The sequence below is a fragment of the Notothenia rossii genome (genome assembly GCF_949606895.1).
Source record: "Notothenia rossii genome assembly, chromosome: 5".
Classification (NCBI taxonomy): domain Eukaryota; kingdom Metazoa; phylum Chordata; class Actinopteri; order Perciformes; family Nototheniidae; genus Notothenia; species Notothenia rossii.
In genome coordinates, this window is record NC_136903.1 from 72,611,254 (window position 1) to 72,631,462 (window position 20,209).

Consider the following 20,209-nt stretch of genomic DNA (forward strand, 5'->3'; position numbering starts at 1 on the left):
GGAAGTGAAGGAGTTGATGCCCTTCCTTTGTGCAGCATCATGGTGTAGCAGCCAGGAGTATAGCCCTATAACCAAATGGGTTCAGCTGAGGTCAACTTGCTTGTGCACTCCCTCGTTTTCCTTTGCAACTGTAATGAACACTTATGCAAAGTCAGACAGTGTTTGTAAGGGGTATAATTAGGTCTACATATTATGTGGGAGTTAGATATCCGCTCCTTTAAATAGACATTACAAATAAATTCTGATAAATTGCATTTCATGAAGGGTGAATAAAAGGGGATTGTTCTGCTCAGTCTTGTTCAAAGTCAAGGGTTTGTTGCAGGGAAATTAATAATCTGAGGAGTTGAGTATTGGCAGATATAAATGCCCATCGTCCAACTAGACTAGAGTTATCACCTACAGTATAACAGCATGAACATGCAGAGTAAATCAATGCAGAAATACATTTTCATCCAAACATATATATTTCTGTAAAATGTAAGTAGAAATGCAGCTTACAAAATGTGCACAACCTCAATTCAGAAAAGCATCAGTAATTCCATAAATATATTTGTATTATTCAAGTGCACACGAGACACAAGAGCTGCCACAGAGCCCAGCGCCGGGGCTCAGCTTCCCGCCTCTGACTCCTCTTACCTGGGGAAGTCTGCTCCGTGCACCGGGGCCACAGCCTGCCGCTCCTCACCTTTCCACCTGTGGCATATCCAGCCCTAACTCTCCGTGCGCTGTCTGGAAATCACAGAAGTATTCCCAGTCACCCGTGTCCAAAGTCACAGCTGCAAAAAAAACAGAAGGCAATGATCCACTGTAGCTCAATAAGTGAACTTCTGTCGCTGTATCCCTTCAGGAGACGTCAACGCGTTGAACTGAACACAAGCAGCAGAAGAACAGTCCAGACTTGTTGGGATGCCTGAAGGGGAGTCCTACGCTCTCCCTTTCTTCCTTTTTTCCCCACCTCATTCTCACCGCCTCTTGTCCCTCCCTGCCCCACTCCTGCCTGCGAGCAACTCACGTTCCCAAGCAGAGCTGTAACTTTAGCACAGAAATCCCGCTATTTTTCCAAGTAAGTAAAAAAAAAAAAACTATCGGGGTCACGATTTCACACAGGTTGATTTTTTTAACTCCCACGTGGTTTAGTTGCCTGCTTTAAATGTAAGCAGGAACATACAGGTTGGCAACAAATCCAAAGAATAATACACACATTTTCTTTAACAAATGAAATCTACTTGTATAAATGTGTTTTTGGTTAAATGTTTTTGTTTTGTTGAAGTTCAATGTTTTACGTTTTTTTGTAAAAAAAGCTTACAATTGACAAATGAAAAAATACAAAAAGATAAGTTGGGTCAGGTCAGCTGACACAATGAATACTTTTTTTGATAATAATGTGGTTCACTTATTATGCTTATTTGTTAGTATATTTTTTGTTTATTAAGCCTGATCAGCACTAACCCCATGGCAATTGTAACCTAACCAAGCTACCAGTGAACCAGGTTAATATATTTTCTATTTAAACTGTTTGAGGGATACATTTTGAAACCCAACTGAGCAGATGTTTAAAGCATGCTGTGTTAAAATGGAAATGATAATGTTAGAATGAGTCGCTTGGATTTTGAGACAGGATTCAAATTTGGTTTTCTGAGCTCTCTCAGGCCCTGTGGCATTTAACTTACTCATGAAAGTAGTCATGTTAGCACAAGACATTTCTAAGTGAAGCCATAGGAATTAAATATTACCTTCATTTGTATTTATTTATGTTCTCAATGCTCTAATCATATGCATTGTAAGCCATGGGGCAGTAATGCCAAAACTGATACATTTCATCAATAATGTTTCATCCTCTTTTTTTCGGATATACGCTGCCTTTGCAACACATTTACTGTTCAGATGGATGGAGGGAGAGAGAGAGAGAAGACAGAGGGTGGTGTGAAGCACACAGTGCTCCAAAGAAATCTGTGCAAGGCAGATGTTCTTATGCAGCTCTGGATCTTTAAATCAGCCAACAGAACTGAAACCGTAACCATGCTGCACTAATAAAAACACATTCCAGCTCTAGTGTGCGTGTTCTCCCCAACACTGCTATTTTAGCCTGTCTTGGTTAGGGACAATGGAGACAAGATGACTTGTGGTTTAAACTGCTTCGATTTACACTTTGCACACAGTTTCCCACCTAAAAATATTTCCCTTTAAACATTCTCATGTGACATCCCTCAACATGAGCAGGCTACAAAAGTAAACCTAAGAATGGCTACTCTGTGCTGAAGGTGCATTTTGCTTTAGGACAGTTATCCCATCCCTACTCTTTTGATGAATATGTTCAATAGCCAATGCCAACTGTGGTGATAAGGGTAATTTTCCACTCATGATTTCACCATTATTACAATAATTTGACTTTGAGAATCTAAAACACGGTTTTGCTGAAATCAAAAGGAACAAAAACAGCTATTTGGCCCAGCTAACCCACCTAACAACAGTGGAAGAAAAATAAATCATAGTATAATTTCTCAATCACACTACATTATCTCATGATGTGTAGCCAAGATAAAATGACAGTGAAAAGACTCAACTCATCATCTTCAACTCTTTGGCCAACAGTAAGCAATTGTTGTCATTGTCAGCACTATTGCTTCTCAAGGCAGGGTTCAGTAGAAGCAGGCAGGAGGACTCAGCAAACAAGATAATAAGGAAATAAGATGAGAAAAGAAGGCAAGGAGTCTAGCTTGTACTGTAGTAATATGTGAAACGACACTTCTAGCAAGCAGGCGCAGCTGTCAATAAACAGGTGGGAACATGTTCCCACCTGTGAGGGAACATATGAGGGAATGGGTTGGAGTTGGATACTTAAAAAAATATTAAATCATCCTTTTAATACATTTGTCAGTCACAGCAGTGCTAAACAGATTTGTTATTGTCTCTTATAAAAACATATATAATTGTTATCTCTTTGACAACAATGATTTTCAAAAATAAATGTATTTTCATCCTACAATTTAAAAGCACATTTTGATATGTAGGTTTAATTATTTTGTTAAAAAGGTGAGTCATTTTGTTTTCTTGAAACTAAAATGTAAGTTGAATTCAGCAAAGAATATAATTGATTTATCACATTTTAATTGCGGTTTTAGAGTTTTGTTTTGTTTCCAGCTGAAGCGAGGAATGCAAAGCAACTGAATGATGACATGTGCAGTATGTTTTCAGTGCTTCCTGTTTTCTAACTGACACAGATTTACAGAACTGCTTGCTCTCCATTTCAAGCCGATTCAACTGGATTTAAAGATGTGTGACAATGTAGGGGGATAGGAGAGATTACAGGAAAGTGAAGTGTTCATTTTCTGTGGGGAGTCATTTTCCCTTTCAGCTTTATAAATATAGGCCTATTGTGTAGGTGGATTTGGTGCTTTTTTTCTGTGGTTGTGTATACAAGAGTGCAGGCCGATGACAAGAATCAAATCGGCTTACGTTCATGTAGGCTGAGACAGAGCCAAAGCTAAGAATGTGTGTTTGCTTTTCCTGAGAGCTGAGGTGGATATTGTATTTTAGAATTTTCTTTGGATATTTTTGTTGAAATTCTTCTAACATCCCAAAAGCAGCCTAATCAAAAATACTAATGCTCCAACATAAACACTGAATAAAATCTGGTGTCTACGACTGTTCAATGGACTGTAAGTCCCTCCACGACCTGCCTGTCTCTTACCTGTGTGTCTATCTGCCTGTTTCTCTACCTGTCTCTCTAACTGTCTGTCTACCTGCCTGCATGTGCACTCATTGCGCGTCATTGGAGTCTTCCAAAACTTCCTAGTTCACAGCTGTGAGTAGGCTACAAACCATAGACTGGAAATAAAGGTACACACTTTAGCCATTTTTGTGGCAAAATGTTTTGTTGTGGAGTGGCTTTGTAGGTAGGCCTGAAGGTGCGGGTTGTCACTGTCAGTGTGTGCCAACTTGGCCACTTGCTTTCTGTTTTTAGAAACTTCTGGAGCTAGTTCTGCTAGCGTCTACGAGGCAGCATGGGGCTGGGCTTGAAGCAACCAGCAAGGGTAATCTACTTTACCAGTGGCGTCGCCTGGCCTGGGCATCCGGGGTTTTAGCCCCGAATGTTTTTTCTGTAGCCCCGGACAATTCTCCGTCAATAATATAATACATTAACCGTGATTTTCGTGAACCTCATCATGACACAAGAGAGGACGGCAGGACTGTAATTTCCCGTGTTCAGTGAATGCATTACCTGTCAACCTTAAGACCTCAGAAATCGGGAGCATATTTCCAAAACCACCGCGGGGGGGGGGGCTGCTAGTGGATCGCCGGAGCTGTATTAGATTAACATTAACATGCTTATTGTAGTTGTAAGTGCATTGCCTGTAGCACCATCCTTGATGGAGCATATGCGTGTGTTGGACCTGGAGTGAGCAGAAGGTCGAGTTGTCGATTCTTGTTCTGTTTTCTGTGACTGTCTTCCTCACCCTCTTTTTCACCCTCTCACTTTGAGTTGCGCGCGCTACTAAAGAGACACGCTACCATGGAAAGCAAACAATGGTGTAGCTGTATTAAAGTCCGAGTGGAAACAGTCCTGAGTAAATCTGATTTTGTCAGAAATCGGGAGAAATGCGGGAGAAATATGACCCAGGGAGGAAACCGGGAGAGGCCAATGAAATCGGGACTCTCCCGCGAAAATCGGGAGGGTTGGCAAGTAGACCAATCAGACAGTTGCATGGAAATAAACGTGTGCTTGTGTCATTCAAGCTCGGCTCTGTGTGTGTGTGTGGCAATATTGCATTTAGTGTGATAGAGAGAGGGAGAGAGGGAGATGAGAGTGAGAGAGGGGGACCTTGTTGTTAGCATCTGGTTAGCTAGCTGCACAAACGGACATAAGGAGCCGTTTGTTCCACAACAAGCTGGAGGAGAGTCCTCTCCTGTCAGACTGAGAGGCTTAGGTGAGCTAAAGGACTCTCTGAGGGTTTAGATAGTAATGCACTAATTGAACATAAGCATAAACTAGCAGTGAAAACAAAAACATAGGCACGGCGGCCTCAGAATGTGTGTTATACTGACATCCACATGACTAGGGATAGGTATCATTAAGGTTTTAACGGTAGGCCTACTACTACTTTTATCGATAACACTTATCGATCCGGTGCTTTAACGGTACTTTTATCGTTTTTTTTGGAGAAAAAAAGAAGGTAAACTAACTAAACAAATTGTGAACAAAACTAACATTGCTTTTTATTTAAATTAAATACATAATATTTCACATCAAAAGAAACAACAATCGTATACATCGTATTAAATAATCGGATAGAACTGTAAACAGAATAGCTGAAACTTCAACAAAATAAATAACTCAGTTACATCTAATCATTAGCCCATGTTTGTATAATTGAGTTAACTCCGTGTGTCGCTGCTAGCATTCATAACACCTGACGTGGAAACGTTACTCGTGGATGGGGGGGCTACAGAGCTACTAGAAAGACAGTCGAACCCGGTGCATTTCTCCGTCTGAATGTGGTGCACTTTTGCTAAATGTTTAGACAAATTGCTCGTGTTACCGGCGCCCTTACATGCTAAACTCTTATTGCCCTTTTGGTAACGAGCATCGAGACGGGTAAAGTTTAACCACACCTCGGAGCGCGTTCTCTCTGCCATCTCCTCCGTGTGTGTGTGTTGCTGCACTCCCTATTCCATTGTCATGAAGGGTGGAATCTAACTATATCCAGAATAACTTTGATTGGATCAAGGCTATAAACATGTTTATTTCTGCTGTAAAGTTGGGCATTTTAACATGGGGGTCTTTGGGAATTGCTCCTTTCTGGATCCATCCCCTGTTGGCCACTAGAGGAACTGCAGTTTGTAGCACTTCCTTCTGGATTTCCCAGCTCTGCGCTATAATGCGCTGATTGGCTGTGGGTGGGCCAGACGTGCATGTGGGTGGCCCACCCACAGCTACGCCACTGGTTTGGTCACAAATTATTCAAAATATTATTTCCACGGCACACCTTCATATGATCATTATGGTTATAAAAAAAAAGAAGAGAATAAAGGAAAAACAGTTATGAAATACTATATGATAGTAAAACAAGAATACAGTTTGAAAGGGGAGTGATTTGTAAAATATGCATAAAGTAAATCTGTTTACAGTTCCGTTTCATATGGATGTTGAGAGATGTATCCATAGATCTCCTAATGTTGCTCTCAAAGTGCACCAGGTTGATGCTTTTAACTTCAATATTTAAAAAGAAATCTTCCCGGAGGTGTGGTGATTATCGAGCCTTCATTGTAACAGTCGCGGTTGTATTGTGTGTGTGTGTGTGTGTGTGTGTGGGTGTTGCAGTAAAAAATTCCACTGTGGCGCCGCCACCACTGTGGGCTAAGCCCCGAATGTTTTCTGGTCCAGGCGACGCCCCTGTACCTTACCCTTGCTGGATGTTTCAGATGTTACACAAATTGCAAAGGTTACAGTTGTACCCGTGTGTGGGCCGCAGGCACATAAGAGAGATGATTTAACTCAACAGTCAGGTATTCACAGGCTGCATTCCCCTCGTTCGTTCAGGCAATTTGATACAGGAGAGATGGATGAACAGCTCTTCTCTCTTGTTGTGATCCTCTATAGCCTGCAGCATTATCTCTACAGTAAATACCACCTGTCTTAGGTGAAATAGCACAGTGACCTGCTCTCATACTCCATTACAAAGGCTGTTGATTAAAATAGGGTAAAGGAAAGTGTAAAAGTTATTGAAATATTCCAATTGTTTGATGTTCTCATAAACGAGTCATGTTTATCATAGAACTTGGTTTAATAACCTTAATAGTGACGGAGCAACATTACATCCACATGGCAGTTATCACAACACTACTCAAATCCCGCCTGTAGATCCCTACATCCGGTACGGTGTCTGCAGAAGGACCAAAGAGACCAAATGCGAATACTCTACACATCCCCTTTCTTTAGCTCTTCCTACAGTAGTGAACAAAACTGTTATACTGAACACATATGACAGAACATACAAAATGCTGCAAATGTACACATTATCAAACTATGTGTGCATTTAGTAACTGATTAACACAGAGGCTATATCAAAGAATGAGTGTAGCAATTAACTCAGTAATTACTACAGTAACAAAGTAGATTGCTAAAATAGAATACATTTGCACTGTGAAACAAAACTTTAAGTCTCAATATGGCATAACTGCGTGAACTAACAGTTTAGAGTCATTGTTCTCAGAGTGGTATGCTTATGCATACATGACAAATCTTCAGTCTCTGTATTTGGGATTGGGCTTGATAGCACGGCCTGAGCGTGTACTGTAGACACTCTCAGGAGTGTCTGACAGCAGTTTAGCTGTGGGAACATCAGCCCTCATGTGTTCACTGTTCAGTGATTCCTGTGTGTTACAATCTGTAAACTCAAGTCCTGTGTCCTGATGATCAGTGTCACTTGTGGAGGTGTGTGACGGGATAGGCTCAGCTACAGGCAGAAAGTGCCTACGATTCCTTCTGTACAGCTTCCCGTCAGAGTGGATGACGTATGACCGGGGTTCCTTGCAAATCTGTTGAATCATTCCAATCCTGTTGTAACCTTGTGGGGTCTGCATCCTAACAACCTGTCCTTCCATCGAAGGTTGTAGTGGTCGGCTTTACTTATCATAGCACTGTTTTTGATACAGCCTCTTGTTTAGAAGCTGGGCTTTCACCTCTTGTGGATGACGCATGTCTGGCTCAAGCAGCTTCACCGAGACTGGGAGTGTTGTACGTGTTTGTCTCGACATCAGTCTCTGTGCAGGAGATCCTAATTTTGCGTCACGTGGTACATTCCTGATGTTTAATAGGTTAAGAAAAACATCAGTTCCATCTCTATGAGATTTCTCCATGAGCTGCTTAGCACTGCGCACAGCTCGTTCAGCTAGCCCATTGGACTGGGGATACTCAGGGCTGCTGGTAATATGAGTGAAGTCCCACTGTGAAGCAAAGTCTTTAAAGCGCTGGCTAGTAAACTGCCTCCCATTGGGTGTGAGGTGTTCCATGAACTGAGAAATGTCTTTTCAGCTTTGCAATGACTGTTGCTGCAGTGATATCACGAAGAATGTCTATCTCATACCAGCCTGAATATGAGTCCACTAGCACTAAGTATTCCTGATTGTGCCACTCAAAGATGTCAGTTGCTACAGTTGATCACGGCAGGTCTGGAACTGGATGCAAAGGGAGTGGTTCTTTCTGCTGGTGTGGTTTTGTGCTGTTACACACAGAGCATGACTGTATTTCTGTGTGAATGTTGTCTGTCATAGTTGGCCAGAAAACAATGCCACGTGCTCTCCGCTTTGTAGCTTCTTCACCAGGATGTCCTCTGTGCATGATGCTGATGTATTCTTTCTGTAGTGGCAGAGGAATAACTGCTTTGTGACCCTTCATTATGACTCCATTTTCAACAATCAGTTCGTCTCTGAAAGGAAAATACGGTGTAATAATGGCTTGTTGAAGATTATGCTGTTTAGCGGGCCACCCGTGTCTGATAGTGGTGCTGAGTGTTTGCAGAGTCATGTCTTCAGCGGTGTGCCTCTCTAACTCTTCTAAGCGAGAAGAAGATATGCAATTAACAGTCATTACGTTGAAGTTGTCCTCTTCTTCAGCTTGCTGAACTGTGGAGCTGTGGGGAGCTTGCGACAAAGTGTCAGCCAGGAACATTTGCTTTCCGCATTTGTACACAAGAGTGATGTTGTAATTTTGTAGTCGTAGCATCATTCTTTGTAGTCTTGCAGGTGCTGTGTGTATGGTGACGAGGGGCTGGTGGTCTGTTTCAATAGCAACTGGTTTACCATAGATATAGTCATTGAATTTTGAACATGCAAAGACCACTGTCAACAACTCTTTTTCAATTTGAGCATATCTGGTTTTGTTTCAGTTAGCGTACGCGAAGCATACGCTACAGGTTTTCCTTCCTGCAAACACGCTGCACCGAGTCCGTACTGTGAAGTGTCACAGGCTAGTGTCACTGGCTTGTCAACATCATAGTATAGCAACACCGGTGGACAAGACATGCGTTTCTTTAAATCTTCAAAAGCTTTCTGCTGCTGTTCATGCCATGTCCATACTGTGTCTTTATTTGTGAGCTGCCGTAGTGGAGCTGGCTGAAGTTGGGTATGAACTTTCCAAGGTAGTTGGCCATCCCCAGAAATCTTTGTAAGGCTGGGACGTCTGCTGGCACTGGCATCTCACTAATAGCGCTTGTTTTGGAAGGATCTGCTTTGAATCCCTCACTGGTGAAGACATAGCCGACTTGGCTTAGCCTGAACTTGCACTTGAGGGGGTTAAGCCTTAAATTAACCTCTCTGACCCTGTTAAGCACTTTTCTCAGGTTGGCGTCGTGCTCTGCAACATCTTTACCTGCAATAATGATATCATCAACGATGATTTCACAGGGGTATGCAGCGAAAATCTGTTCCATGGAGCGCTAGAACACCTCGCTGGCAGAATTGATTCCAAATGGCATTCTTAGAAATCTGTAAGACCAAAAGGGGAGCTGAAAGTGGTTAACATGGAAGACTTATGGTCGAGTGGAATCTGCCAAAAAGATCTCTTTGCATCTAATACAGAAAACATAGTTGCTTTTTTATGTGTGTGGCGACTTCTTCCACAGTACGCATAGGATGGTGTGGTCTTTTCAGAGCAGTGTTCAAGTCTCTTGGATTGATGCATATCCTGATTTCTTGTTTGTCCTTTTTGCTAGTGGCTTCCATAGAGGACACCCAATCAGTGGGCTCTGAGACAGGAATGATGACGCCCAGTTCCTGCATCTTGTCGAGTTCAGCTTTGACTCTGTCTTTCATAGCCACAGGTATGCGATGTGCAGGACGAACGACTGGTTTTACATCTGGGTCGAGAGTACGTCACAGGTAGCTTTCCAAGCTCATCCGAGAAGAGATCGCTGTATTCTGTTTGGATCTTAACTGAAAAATCATCGTCAGTGGGGCTTAATTGGTGAACTGCTTCACTGAATGAAAATAGTCCCATTCGTCTGCACGCTCGTAGCAAGCAGTGGCAGGACATCCTCTTCTACAATGTAGAATGGCAGTGTGTGGACTTTTCCCACTAGGTGGCACTGCAGTCTGACTACGCCCGCAGTTTTGATTTTGCTTCCACCATATGCAACAAGATTAGTGGATTTAAAACACGTCTGTATTTGTTCATCTCCTTTTATCACATTGAATGACATTTTTGACAGAACATTGCACTTCGCACCAGTGTCTACTTTCATCTCAACTACATTGTCATTGATGTGCACAGTGACAAAAGCCTCATCATTTTTTTCTATCTGTGCATCAGTTGCATCAACACTTACTTGCAGTGTTACGCCGTCAACATAGAATGTTTCATCTGTAGTTGTATCAGCTTGATCAGGTTCTAGTTGATGAACTATCCTCCTGGGCCCTTGCTTGTTATATGTTAGTTGTATGGACTTGCAACACTTCTTGAAATGATTCCAATTTTTGCAGGTATGACACTGTTGACCATTAGCTGGACAGTTGTCCCTCTTTGCTGCATGACTACCTCCACAGTCGTAGCAGTTGGAAATACAGCTGACTCCATTTGCCTGAGGTTTCCTTTTGTTGTCTTATTTTCGTGTTCCTCTCTGTTAAGTCTGAACTGAATCCAGATTTGTGGCAGAGTGCTGTGGCATAGCTAGCGTTTTATTGTGCTCTTCAGTCATCTCATGGATCTGACATATGTTAACAGCCGTGATTAGTAAGGATGCACCGAATATTCGGCCGCCGAAAATTATCGGTCGAAAATGGTTAAAAAGGCCCTTTCAGCCGAAAGGGTTTCAGCACCGAAAAAATATCACCGAATGTCAGAGAACAGGGTTAAGTTGGTAAACTAAAGTGTTGTTGTGATGAGGTAATCAAAACGTGGCGACAAGCACGGCGCGCGACCATGCTCGCGGCTGGCTCACAGCCAACTTGTCTGCCGCTTGGAGATATTTAAAAATATCAGAGAAAGAGGCGCGGATTGCGATTTGTAAAACGTGTTCAGCTGACATTTCTCGAGGGGGTGTAACTGCAAAGACTTTCATCACTAAACACCCGGACAAATATGCGGAGTAAGATCAAATCACAAGCACTGACAGCGAGAGACTGTTCAGCGCTGCCTCTCATGTGCTTGATGAGAAGAGGAACAGATTTATGGCTGATAAATCAGAGAAACTACTGTTCATTAAAAAGAACCTCCCACTTTTCCTTAGTAAGTAGACAAGGCTGGCTTATCATAAGCTTATCTAGTTCTACATGTCTACTCTATACCCACTTTCCTGAACAAATTTCATTGTGAGTTATAATTCACCATCTCAGGTTATCATTAGGAGGAAATGACAGCAGCACAGTGTTCAATATTGTACTTTTGGTATCTAAATGATACAATGTTGTTTACATTGCTCATGACGACAGACCACCTTATTTGCAGATTCTTGAAATTGTAATTTCATTTGTAATTGATTGTGGATTTTGTATCCAGTTTTCACTTTATGTATCTATACAATGTTTACTACTTTGCTTATGAGGACAGACAACCTGATTTACAGATTCTTGAAATTCAATTGTAATTTCATTTGTAAATAGTTACATTCATGTGGATTTATCCAGTTTGCACATTTGTATGCATACACTTATAGGTGCATTTGTTGTTGTTGAAGGCCTGGCTGTTACAGTCTTTATTTACACTATTTAGTTGTAGGCCTACTGGCCTAGATGTTTATGCAGTTTTAAAGCACCTTGGCTTTGTTCTGAATGCACTTTGTTGTAGTTATCCTACAGAGAAAAGAAAATGCACTTGACTTGGAATTAATGTACTGTATGCATTCAAAAGTGCTGAATAAATGTTTTATGGACCCATAATAGTGATTATTATTTAAGTTAAGTTTTGCCATAATCATTTATTTTTCCATAATCAGGTAGCTGAACAACATTGGTAAAAAATGTATACATTATATATAAATATATATATTTCTATTAATCATTTTCGGCCTTTCGGCATTCGGTTTTCGGCCAACTGTTTCCTATTTTCGGTATCGGTTTCGGCCAAGAATTTCCCATTCGGTGCACCCCTAGTGATTAGTGTTAAATCACAGTCTCTCAGGAGCACTTTCCTTAAGTTGTCATTACTGATACCACAGACCAGTCTATATCTGATTAGTTCTTCATAGAGATTGCCAAATGTGCAGCTCTTTGCCTTGATCCTTAAAGCACTGACATACGATTCAATTGACTCACCAACTTTTTGATTCCTTGTATTGAACTTGTGTCTTTCCATAGTGACATTTGTTTGAGGGTTGCACATCTCCCTAAACTTTCTTTTCAGACGGATAGACGAAAGACCTCTCGCGCTCGATGGCCTCTGGTCCCGCTATATTGAGGATAATGTATGCTCGTGTGCGTGCTGGCTTGTCATAGTGTGCCGCCGCGATGAAAATGTCATATTCCTGTTGGAATACTCGCCAGTTCTCTGCGATGTTACTGTCAAAGACGAGTGGGCCGGGTCTCCGGAATCCATCCGCCACGTTAGCTTAGCTGCATGCGTCGTGGTGGAGCAGGCTTAGTTGTCCTCGCAAACATCACCCAGACGTGCAAAATCCACCGGAAAAAAACTCCGGAGACTTGACGTCTGACAGCATGTTTGATGTTCTCATAAATGAGTCATGTTTATCATAGAACTTGGTTTAATAACCTTAATAGTGACGGAGCAACATTACTCGAATCCCGCCTATAGATCCCTACATCCGGTACGGTGTGTGTGCAGAAGGAACAAAGAGACCAAATGCGAATGCTCTACACCAGGGGTGTCCAAAGTACGGCCCGCGGGCCAACTGCGGCCCGGGATCCATTTTTTATTGGCCCGCAGCAAATTATAAAAATAGAATAGAATGTGGCCCACACATGAAACTTGCACTTGACTGTATTGTAGTTCTTAGTTTGACCAGTAGGTGGAGCTACTCACTAGCTGCAGTCCTAATGCAGCTTCTCCACAAAAAAAAGTTTCAAATAAAAAAAATCCGCAACGACAAAATGGCAGAACCAAAGAAACGCAAGATAGCAAGTGAATGCAGAAAATTTCAAACACAGTGGGAAAATGAATATTTCTTCAAAGAAGTCAGGGGGAAATGTGTCTGTTTGATTTGCAATGAAACGGTTGCAGTGATGAAAGAGTACAATGTACGACGACACTACGAAACCAAGCATCCGACCTTCACGTCCTACACTGCTGCTGAGCGAGAGGAGAAAGTCAAGCAAATGGTAGCTAACCTGCAGGCTCAACAACAGTACTTTTACCGTGCTAACAAAACACAAGAAAATGCTACAATAGCTAGCTATGAGGTAGCTCAACTCATAGCGCGCCACGGGAAAGCTTTCTCAGACGGTGACTTCGTTAAACAGTGCCTCATTAAAGTCGCTGGAATAATGTGCCCGGAAAAGATGCAGGAATTCAACAACGTGAGCATGTCCAGAAACACAATTGTGCGGCGAATCGAAGACTTGTCAGCTAACATACAAAATCAAGTGTCACATAAAGCTTGTGCTTTTGATTTTTACTCGATTGCATGTGATGAAAGCACAGATGCCACAGACACCGCACAACTGTTAATTTTTTTGCGGGGAGTTGACGATAACTTTTGCATTACGGAGGAGCTGCTTGATCTTCGGAGTCTAAAGGGCACAACAACGGGTAAGGACATTTTTGAAGCCGTGTCAGGTGCAATTAACAAGATGCAACTTAAATGGGACAAGCTGTGTGGAGTTGCAACAGACAGGGCTCCCGCTATGACAGGCGAGCGCAAAGGAATGGCATCTATGGTGTGCGCCAAGGTGCGAGAGAGTGGAGGCGAGGCTGTAAAATTGCACTGTATCATCCACCAAGAAGCTCTCTGTGCCAAGACAGTCCAGCTTGGCGATGTGATGACCACAGTTGTGAAAACTGTCAACATAATTCGAGCACGAGGGCTCTACCACAGAGAATTTCAAGCTTTCCTATCCGATGTCGATGCTGAATACGGGGACGTACTCTATCATTGTGATGTGCGCTGGCTTAGTCGCGGCTCCGTGCTGAAGCGGTTTTATTCCCTGAGATCAGAAATTGACCAGTTTTTGAAAGAGAAGGACCGACCTCTTCATGAACTGAGTGATCCTCTATGGTTGGCAGACCTGGCCTTTCTAGTTGATCTTACTGGTCATCTTAACTCACTGAACAAGAGCCTACAAGGCAAAGACCAGCTTGTACCACAACTTTATGCACACATGAAAGCATTCTGTGCGAAGCTTCGTCTTTTTGAGACACAACTACGCAACTTCAACCTTGCGCACTTCCCTACGCTGTCCAAAATCAAATGTGCTCATCCAAAGGCCGACCTCTCTGCTAAAAAGGGGAAATATGTGTCTGTGATCACAACTCTTATGACAGAATTCAATCAGCGCTTCCAAGATTTTTCTGTCATTGAGAAAGAAATCAAGCTGTTCTCAACTCCCTTCCTGATGGATGCAGAAGAAGTGGAAGAAAGTCTGCAATTAGAACTCATCGAAATGCAGTGTGATGATTCTCTGAAGAATCAACATCAGCTCCTCTCCCTACCCGACTTCTACCAGAGCTTGGAAAAGGCCAAGTTTCCTCTGATGCGACGCCACGCAAAAAGAATGACGAGTCTGTTTGGCACAACATACATATGCGAGCAAACATTTTCTCTGTTAACTCTGAACAAAAGCAGATTGAGAACCAAAATGACCGACAGCCATCTCTGTGATGTCCTTCGCATCTCAACCACCAAACTTACTCCTGACCTGCCAGCCATCCTTCAGTCCAGAGCGCAGCATCACTGCTCCCATTAAGTGCAACGCTGTTCCCATTGTAGGTGAGTTAAAATATATTACACAGTATTCATGTGTTCAAAAGCCCAATTACTTAATAAATTCAGTCAATTAAAGTTGATAACATTTTTCTAAAAAACGTTAGCTGATGTGTTAACCGCAATAAATTATTTGCATAACTAGGTTAGATAAAGCCTACCCTTTCCCTTGTCCTGTTATTTTTCCCTCTTTATACAGGGCTGTGAAGGGGGTCCCCATCCTGACAAAGAAGCAATCTGAGGCTGCAGTTTTGAGAATGAGCTGCCAACCCTTTTTGTAAAAAAAATTAAAACCCATACATACAAAGATGTGATGTATAAAGTTTTTTATTTAAGTATAATAAATTATCAAGAATAATTTACCTACATTTGATTGATTTTATTTGAAAATAGATAAATGAATACCCATACATAGAAAGATGTGATGTATAAAGTTTTTTCTTTAAGTATAATAAATTATCAACAATGATTTACCTACATTTGATTGATTGATTTTTATTACTGTTAATACACTAGAGGTGAGGCGATATACCTTAACTTTAGTGAGTGGCCCAACCTTTCGCATATTTTTCTGTATGTGGCCCTCAGTGAAAAAAGTTTGGACACCCATGCTCTACACCAATCATAGTTAATGTCATGCTTTACTTCCACTACCCGGCGTTAGCTACAGTTAATGTTAGCTAACGTCGGTCACATCACAACATTGTAAAGTTTCAGGCGATAACTAAAGTAGTATTGATAATATAGTAACGTTACTGGCAGGACTGTTGACACTGATCCATAACAGAAACTAATGCGCAAGTATCAGCCGTATCTCACGTTACCTAAAGGGGAGAGAGAGAGGAGCGAAGGGGGGGAGAGAGAGAGGAACGAATGGGGGAGAGAGAGAGAGCAGCGAAGGGGGGGAGAGAGATGTAATGTTTGATAGGCCTCAGCTGTGGAGAATATGTTATGCAGGGGGGTGGATGCACCTCGCACAACGCGTCCAGGAACTAGCTCCGGTCCTGACAGGCGGTCCTGACAGGCTGGAGTTTGTGCAACCTGCACAAACACAAGCTCACCATGACTAAAAATGGTGAAATGCAAAGTATTGGCGTAGCCCTCTAAGGCTATCGCTATTGGGTAATCGCCCTGCGCACCCGCGCAGCACTGAAATACTTGTAGTCCACGCCCACCCGCAAGGTGGGCCCCACCCTCGGGCTCCCTTCCGGTATAAATAGGAAGGAGGCCCGACAATCTGCGCCCATACAAAATAACTTTTCTTCAGCTATTCGTGGAGCCAGTGGGGCCCAGCTCTTAAATGGCTACGCCAATACTCATAGAAGCTGGAGTTACAGTAGGTAACTTCAGTTCTATTTCGTATATGGCTTCGCCCTCTAAGGCTATCGCTATTGGGTTAAGGATGAAGCATGATGTAGTCTGCGCCCCACTGGGTCCGCCCGGTACTAGAAGCACAGACACACCTGCTCAGATAATAACCCATGCCTATTGCGCCATGCGTAATGGCGCATCACCGTCCCTGGAATATAGCATAACATGAATATTTTCCATGAGGGGATGAAGGCTGGGAACAATACATACCTGCCGCTGTGAAAAAGTAGAGACGAAGGTCATACTTTGCCCTGTGAAAAAAAAGAGGGGGAACAGCAGCTCTCTGCGTGCAGACAGGCAGGAGAGCGCACAGCTGGATCCCTGACGTCACTCACTCTGACAAGACACTCTGTACAAAATATGTCAGAGGAAAAAAAGGAAACATCCCTCTCATAAGAGGGGAAAAGGGCCGCTCTCCGCGTGCCGAGAGGCAGGAGAGAGGCGCACAGCTGGATCCCTGACGTCACTCACTCTGACAAGACACTCAGTACAGGGTGTGTCAGAGAGGAATGGGAGACATCCCTCAAATACAATTGAATACATGAACAGGGGGAAGACCAAGATGCAGCAGTGCAAATGTCTTCCACTGACATTCCTCCTTGCAAAGCCGTGGAGGAGGACATTCCTCTGGTGGAGTGCGCATTGATGTTCTCCGGGGTATCCACCCCAGAGGAGACATATGCCTGCGACACAGCCTCACACAGCCAGTGTGACAGCTGTTGTGCAGACAGAGGCTGCCCGATCGAGCGCTCTCTATAATGCACAAACAGGCGCTGAGAACAGCGCAAGGCAGCCGTGCGCACCACAAAGCAGGACAGCGCACGCACAGGACAGAGGAAATGAGACGCGGCTTCTTCCTCCGACCTGTGAAGAGGGGGATAGAAGCCATCCAAGGTGATCACTCTTGACTCTAAAAGAGCTTGTGATGACCTTTGGCATAAAAGCCGGGTTAGGGCGTAAAACAGCTGAACTGCCATTTCCTTGTGTAGCATTTCCCTCCGAATAATGGTCGTAGGCTTTACTGATGAACCAGAATTTATTCATACTCAGGGCTCGACATTAAGGATGGCCCGGGGCCATCTAGTATTTAGCTCGGACAATGAAGCCTCTCCTGCTGGTTGCCCGATCGGGCAATCTATTATACCAGTATCATGCAGCTCGCGGATCCAGTAATGAGTGACCCGACAGTAAAACTAAACATATCTATAACTAGTTTAGGTAGTTTGAGAGGTCATTAAAATAGCTACGAGTGATATTCTAACCTGAAGTGTGTTTTGTCCGCTCACCGCTGCATGTGATCATGCAGAGCTGCGTGTCGACTCGTCAGCAGCAGCTGATCTCTCTCCCGTCAGATTAGACTTCACTCGCGGTTATGTCCATATCGATCAGATCCAGCTAGTTCTAGCTAATGATATGACTACCTGCTTATTAAAAGACACCTAAACAATAACCGTTGCTATGCAACCGGGTGAGGCCACAAAGTATAGCGCAGCATTATGCATTTGTTTACATGCCCACCGGAACCCCGAGGCATTACCAACAGATCAACGCACAATCAACCCAGACAGGACATCTCTTTCTCCACATTACGTGTTAGACATTAGAATTGACTATTATTGTCTGTCACATACTCTTCTTGTCTGTCACATAAGTGGCGCAACTGAAGCGGTATTGCGCTAAAGGGAAATTATTTTGACTGAAGAGATTTAGATTTGCCGGCTAACGGGAACGTCACCATGTTGTGTGCTTCGCGGATGCGCTCGGCTCCTCTCAACTGCTGCTCGGTCAGCTTCCGGATGAGGAAGCATTCATTCGACCAACTTACAGTAGATAACATTACAAACATTTTTAACAGGGGTCATAATAGTGTAAATAATGTTTGTTTTGGCAGTTACAACTGAATGTAATGTTTTCTACTTTTTTACATCTGGGAAGGCATTTGCCTTCATCAGATGGAAAGTGTCTTGACCAACAACTTAAGTATTTCTTATAGCTATGCAGGGCATGCAAGCGAGCAAACAAGAGCAAACAAACAAGTGAAATGAAGAATAAAATTGAAATTGGACAATATAATATTGTGGTGGTTCATCTTATAATTCAGTCTAGAGAATGCACCAGACAGCATCTACAGTAAGACCTGGAAAAATCTAAATGTTCTAGGGGGAGGCCCCCCAAACCCTTCGTGCCATTTCGTCCGCACGCATTTTTCAGGGCAATCTCTATTGGGCTCAGGGCCATCTGTAAATTAGCTTAGATGGCCCACAGGGCCTTAATGCCATGCATTGATACTCCAGACCCAATGTAAGAGCTTGAGCCTCTTCGGGGGGTGCTAACATTTAAATATACAGTCCGTTCTTCTCTTTCGCCGCCGTTACATAGAAGATATTACTTTCTCCGTCACGTTGTTTTCAAAAGCTACAACCACTTCCTGTCAGCCGCGTTAACTCGCCTTTCAAATAAAAGCATACAAATGAAACACGAAGTTCACCTAAATTACATTATAAGATATATATAAAACTGCAACGAAAGCAACAAAAACAATGCAACATCCCCTTGAGTCTCAAATAACACAAATTGGGTTATCTACACTCCCACCAAAATTATGAATGTTTCATTTTCAAAACATGAACTATGAAGAATTTTCACATTTAAGAATGTCAATGTCTCTTCGTCGTCATCAGTTTAAGAAGCTTCTAACAAAAGAACCAGCTTCTGCACTGGGCGCTCCAATATGGAAGGTTTACCAAGGCGCTCACCCTTCTTGTTCAGTCTCTTATCTCCAACTGAGATTTTCACTCTCCTCACAAGTCCATCCTTACCGCTGACAGTCTCTAAGACTCTTGCTAGTCTCCATGTTCATCCATGTCCATCACTATATCACCGACTAGTAGATTTCTCTTTGGCGTGTGCCAGCTAGTGTTAATTTCGTCAGCTATTTTTTTATTTAGTTTTAGTCTTAGTCCTGTATTAAATTTCCTTTTTAGTTTTAGTCATATTTAGTCACCTTCATCCTGTTTTTATTTGGTCAAGTTTTAGTCGACTAAAAGTCTGAGCATTTTAGTCTTATTTTAGTCGACTAAAACAGTAAATATTTTAGTCAAGATTTAGTCGACTAAAAGTCTGAGCATTTTAGTCATATTTTACTCAAAGAAAACAAATTATTTTAGTCTACTTTTTGTCAATGAAAACGGTTGTCTTTTTTAGTCATCAGATTATATAGAACATTTCAGTCAAACTAGTCTAGCCAAAACCAATAATTTGTCATTTTAGTCAAATTTATTTCACAATAAGATTATATCTTGTTCTTATTTGATGAAAAACACAGGTTGATTAAGAATGCAGCTTTGCAAAGAGTATCAGGTCAGGTTGTGGTGTTTTTACCTGTGTTATGGCCACATTGCTTCCCTTCTGATAAAACAATGCATTCGCTTTTTTCCTCCGCCTCATGGTAGTGAACATGGGCTCAAATATCACATCGTTTCTTTCTCCCAAGCAGTGGTGGCTTTAGACTTTTTCGTTATCAGTCATTTTGACGGACAGGATTGTAACATTTCCGTCATAATCCATTATTACCCGTCGAGTGCACAATTTATCACTCACTCGCGCTGACGAGGGGGGGGGGGGGGGGGTATTCGGTCAACGCGACCACTGCTCCCAAGCCCTGTTGTTGCCATTTTATTTTCTGTTAAATAAGGTTCGTTAGACCCAAGTGTTCCTGACAATTCACAGTGTGCCGCTGCCCGGTGTAATGCAAATGTACCGCCGCGCGCAGCACAGACACACAGCTGCTGCCCAGCCGCAGCACCGGAAATGGAACTGCTGGGAGGAAAAACTGACTATCAGAGATGTAACGTTATATTTGATAATATTTCGTCTCCCCATTTTTCGTCAACGAAAGTAAAGAGAGATTTTGGCATAGTTTTTATTTAGTAAACTACATTTTCGTCTCGTCACTATTCGTCAACGAT

At 42.6% G+C, this 20,209-nt stretch overlaps 2 protein-coding genes across 2 annotated transcripts in view; one reads left to right on the forward strand and one right to left on the reverse strand.

Annotated features, from left to right (window-relative positions):
- The window catches only part of col7a1 (collagen, type VII, alpha 1), a 79,075-nt gene extending 59,068 nt beyond the window's left edge, over positions 1–20,007 (reverse strand). Inside the window, exons 1-2 of the mRNA XM_079682257.1 lie at positions 19,623–20,007; positions 637–776 (exon numbers count right to left, since the gene is read on the reverse strand). The gene's annotated coding sequence lies outside the window, so the exon portion shown is untranslated. The remainder of the gene's footprint in view (positions 1–636; positions 777–19,622) is intronic.
- On the forward strand, positions 13,741–14,853 carry LOC307038878 (general transcription factor II-I repeat domain-containing protein 2-like; the record flags this gene model as incomplete). Its single annotated transcript, XM_079680552.1, has 1 exon — positions 13,741–14,853. The coding sequence occupies one exon, from the start codon at positions 13,741–13,743 to the stop codon at positions 14,851–14,853; it is 1,113 nt and encodes a 370-aa protein (XP_079536678.1).
- Positions 20,008–20,209: the final 202 nt, after the last annotated feature.